Raw genomic sequence first — 4,734 nt, forward strand, 5'->3', positions numbered from 1 at the left:
ATTTGAATCACACATTGAGGGGCCTAAAACAACGCAACGCCAAAATCTATTTCCCTGCCACCCATAGAGCGTGCCACAGATACTACAAATGTCACTGATTGTTATAGAAACATGATTGTTTTTTAATCCAAATTAGGTAGATGGTCTCGTGAGTCATGACATTGAATGACGATCCATCATGTTTGCCTGCAATATCCTGCAAAAAGTTGGGGGCTTGGTCCATTAAAAAAGCATTATATAGATCGCACCCACAAAAGCGCCTTCACTTCTACTCATGGATCACAACTTTTACCTTATTTTAACATCTGTTCTATCACATACAACCAGACTTCATGATACTATATAATTTATTTTATTTTATTTAAAAAATATATAAGATTATCTTACCTCCGCCGGTAGACCGCTATAGTGGAAAAAGGCATTGTTTTTCGGTTGTCAGTCCAGCCATCCATCCCAGCCAGGTGAATGTGATATTTCAGGAATGCTTTGAGGGAATTTATGACATTCGGCACATCAAGGATGAACTGATTAGAAATAGGTGGTCAAAGGTCAAGGTCGCCCTGTGATCTCACAAAACGTTAAATTCCTTCAAATTATTCAAAACATAGGCATACAGTATGTCTAGAATTGTATTTTACTAATTTGTCATAGAATTAAGAAAATTATACAGTACATTGTTTAAGGAAATGTCATGAATAAAACACACTTTATCCCATTTTTCCATCACTGCTTTGTGTTTCATAATATACAAATGGTAAATTGAATAATTGATGCATGACAAGGCTGGCTGGTCCACTCCTGGTAAGGTCATACCATTCTAAAAATAATTGCTTTACTGTGTATGCAGAATAAAGTACATTTTCAACACGGCTCTGCATATTCAGTCATTTGTAGAACCGATGTGATATACAGTAAGTGATCTTCTACAGTCCACTAACCTCTGATTTTCAGGAAGTTGGACATCTTCAAAGTCTACTTGTGTTTCCAACTTAATTGTTTAAGTTGCATTTTCAGCTTCACCGGATGGAAGAACTGAGAAAGAGGAATGATATTCTAGAATCTAGTCCTAGATAACACGCAACCCACAGCATGAACTGGATTAAACCTATGGCTATGTGATCAGTACACTATCGACCTACTGGAGCTACCGACAAAGACTGATTGGACTCGTCAGTCATCAATGATTAATCTTGGAGATTAAATGCTAAATATTTAAGAAGCACTACTCCATTAACTTTTAAACAAGCCCATTCAGGCAGGGTAACCAAAGCAGTCTACTGCTTCACCCATTGACTACAGACCATGACAACAATTAGGGGACGATTTAGTGGACTGGGTGTGTACTATTCTCCTGACAGAGCAAGCATTATTCATTCAAGGATAAACTAGAGGTGTTTTAAATTGAATTAACAATGCAGAAAGCTGCTAGATTTCCCTAGCACGTATAGCATAGTCAGCCACACTGTCACATAGCACCCTCTAATTTATATTGTATGCACTGCAGTATAATGCACATTGTAATCTACAGTAACTTCATTGTAACAGTACATTGATTCAGTTTAAAACATACCTAGCTATAGGTATGGAGCTATAGACAAATCCATGGAGTGGTGCCCTGTAGGCCAGCTGTAGGCAATCAGTGCTGCGGTCTATATACACAACCCCACTTATAATCTCAACATACAGTGCAATAATATAATATTTTAGAATAAAGGGTGTTAGAGACAGCCTCTCCTAATTGATCTGTGATACATTTTCCTTCCAGTGCAGTTTCCTATATCGTGATAAATCCCAGAGGATCAAAACCTACAACAAATAGAGTCACAGTCTCAGGACCATTAGACAAACAGATAACACTACTGGTTGAGATTAGTCATGGTCGTATGGTCTTTGTCCTTTTTAGGAACATCTTGTCTTGTGGCTGTCTCGTGGGCTTCCGCTATCATGGCCTGCCTGTGGGCAAGGTAGCGTTGCCGTCTGTTAGCCCTGTACAACTCCAGCCTCTCCTCCTCTGCAAGGGGGTCCTCCAGCACACCCTCCCACCTTATGGTCTCCCTAGACTGAGGGCTCAGCAGCTCTGGTTTGCCCCCCTCTGGTAAGGATCCGCTGGTGCTCTTCTTCCTGTCAGTCTTATTGCCTGTCCCCGCTGACGGTGCTGTTGAACGTTTGACTTGCTGCTTTTTGCTCTTCCTGCCACCAGCGCTGGCCCTCTGTCCATCTGCCCCGCTGCAGGCTTTGACCTTGGGCAGCTGCGTTTTAGGTAAACTGCGGTGGGGGGAAGGCTGCGGGAGTGCAGGAGAGGTGTCGGGGGGCAAAGCACCTGTTTGAGGTTTCTCTGTATGGACGATAAGAGAACACAAACACGTTCAAATCCATTCGGATCAATTAAATTCACGCTTCTCCCCTCTCTCTCTCTCTATCAACATGCACGCACGCACACACACACACACACACTCACACTCACACACGGTATATATTACTAACGACTCCCTACAGTTCATGTCATGAAATAGTTTGTGTAATGGCTTAGTTTACAGTAACTAATGAGCTGTAACAGATCAGTAAGGTGAACCAACACTTCTCAGGTGACCTGTTAAGCCCCATAGGCAATGCTGTCACCAGCTCATACAGTATATGCCTTACATTTGTGTTATTAAGCTCATCAATGAGGAAAGGCCTCTTGTTTGACCTGCATTATATATTAAGATCAAAGTATTCCAATCCACAGTGTTCAGGTTGACTTTTTAGTTTAATCAAGATAGTAAATGGTAAATGGTTCATTTATATAGCGCCTTTATCCAAGGCACTTTACAGGTGCATTACATTCACACACCGATGCCGGAGGAAACCATGCAACCAACTTGCACATCGGGAGCAATTACGGGTTCACTTCAGAGTCTTGCTCAAGAACACTTCGACACTAACTCTGGGTGAGCCCAGGTTCAAACTGGGAACATCCGGCCACTCTACCCCTGAGCTAGCCTAAGATTTAGACTCTTGTAGATGTATTTATCGATTCTAAGCCTCTAAGGTCTCATGCCCCATGGTCAGGAGCCCGAAATCCCCTGCCTCCGTAGCTACTCTGAAGTCTGAACATGATGTACAAATGCAAAATCTAAGGTGCTTACCCTGCTGCCCCACCTGTCCGGTTTATCTGCGGAATGCGTTTAAAACCTGTAGGTCCATTTGATTGGCATCAGGTGTGAGTTAACAAGACCATATGGAAATAATTACATGTATCAAAAAGGTAAATAATCAACATATTACAATCATATTCAATTTTTACCTTTTATCATTTCTATTCATTTCTATTCTATCATACTATTGACTATATAAGACAATTTAGGGAAAATGTCTAACAAATGTACAATTTACAGATTTTGCACTCCCATGCAGTCACAGAGCAAACACATCGATCCCAACATTAGTCTTCACAGTGATTAGGCCTTGGCACTCCAAGGCCTAATCATTTGGTTTCAGGAAACACAACAGTAGGCAACTTATGAGAGAACCCTGCACTATCCTGATTTAATAGTAATACTTTAATGGCTTGCAAATAGTAGTACAGTGACAGTACGATTATTATGATGCTAAAAGGACAACTCTAAAAGCCCTAAGGGCTTACAAAGTTACAATGTAAAGTATTGTATAGTAGCCTACAGTGTTGTTGATGTTTTGTGGCACATCTTTGGCACATCTTTCTTGCATACTTGCTTTTGTGTAAAGTGACAACAGTGTGTTATTGCTGTCTTGTCAATCAAACACTGTTAACTGCATGGGGTTGCTTTATGCGAGAATAACGTAAAGTATACATGGAAATGATTAAAGATAGATCATAGAGGTAAAGAGGAGTTAAATGTGAAATTTTGTGAAACTTGACATGTGATGAAGACTTCTGTTGGCACAGAACAGAAGGTAAACCCACACCTGCCAGTAAACCCGAGGAGGCCATCTGCCAGCAGCATGTGATACAATAATTACAATCACGATATGTCAATCTGAATTAAACTAAAAGGTTGACCTGAAATGTTAACAAACGGCAAAACAAAATGCAAGCGGTCTAACGAGCCTACACTCACTTAGCCTACGATTTAGACTCTCGTAGAGGTATTTTTCGGTTCTGACGTAAACCTCTACGAGTCTAAATCTTAGGCTAACAATCTTAGGCTAACACACATAAATCAAAAGATAATGAGGAGACACGCCATGCACTATTGTAAAGTTAATCATAAGTAGTAGGCTTTAGGCTATAAGCTACAAGCTACATTCATAATACATTTTAGTTATAGGTTCAATTTCAAACCAAACCTGTATCGACGATGTCTTGATGAGTAGAGTGTCCCCTCTTCTTGGAAACACCGGTTAGTTTTCTTTTCGTCTTCTCTTTCATCTCCGCGTGCCACTAGAAGTAGCTTACTTTGTAATCTTTGTCAATGGAGGAAATATCTTCTCGCACAGGCTTATTGCAATTAATCTTGATGATGATTCTGATATCGAGTCAACTAACTGAGCTGGTTAATTTGACAACTACATTTGAGTTTTCTTCTTCTGAAAGAAAACAAAGAAATATACACAGATGTTAAATTTAAATCGGGACAAAAATGGTGTTAGAGATGGATGTTGTGGTCGTGGACCCGAGGCGTGTTTTATGGCAAGTGACGCGTCTCCGTAGCAACGGAAGATCTGAACTCCGCCCACACAGCCGACTTCTTAGATAATGGGTGTTTTTAAAAG

The 4,734-nt window shown here is 40.6% G+C and overlaps 1 protein-coding gene across 1 annotated transcript; it reads right to left on the reverse strand.

Annotated features, from left to right (window-relative positions):
• Positions 1-396: 396 nt before the first annotated feature.
• liat1 (ligand of ATE1) lies at positions 397-4,616 on the reverse strand. The gene is made up of 2 exons (XM_080780077.1): positions 4,309-4,616; positions 397-2,335 (listed from the first exon to the last, which is right to left on the reverse strand). The coding sequence occupies exons 1-2, from the start codon at positions 4,388-4,390 to the stop codon at positions 1,857-1,859; spliced, it is 561 nt and encodes a 186-aa protein (XP_080636203.1). The 5' UTR covers positions 4,391-4,616; the 3' UTR covers positions 397-1,856.
• Between the last annotated feature and the right edge of the window lie 118 nt (positions 4,617-4,734).

Source organism: Protomyctophum bolini (assembly GCF_963924005.1).
Source record: "Protomyctophum bolini genome assembly, chromosome: 13".
Lineage (NCBI taxonomy): Eukaryota > Metazoa > Chordata > Actinopteri > Myctophiformes > Myctophidae > Protomyctophum > Protomyctophum bolini.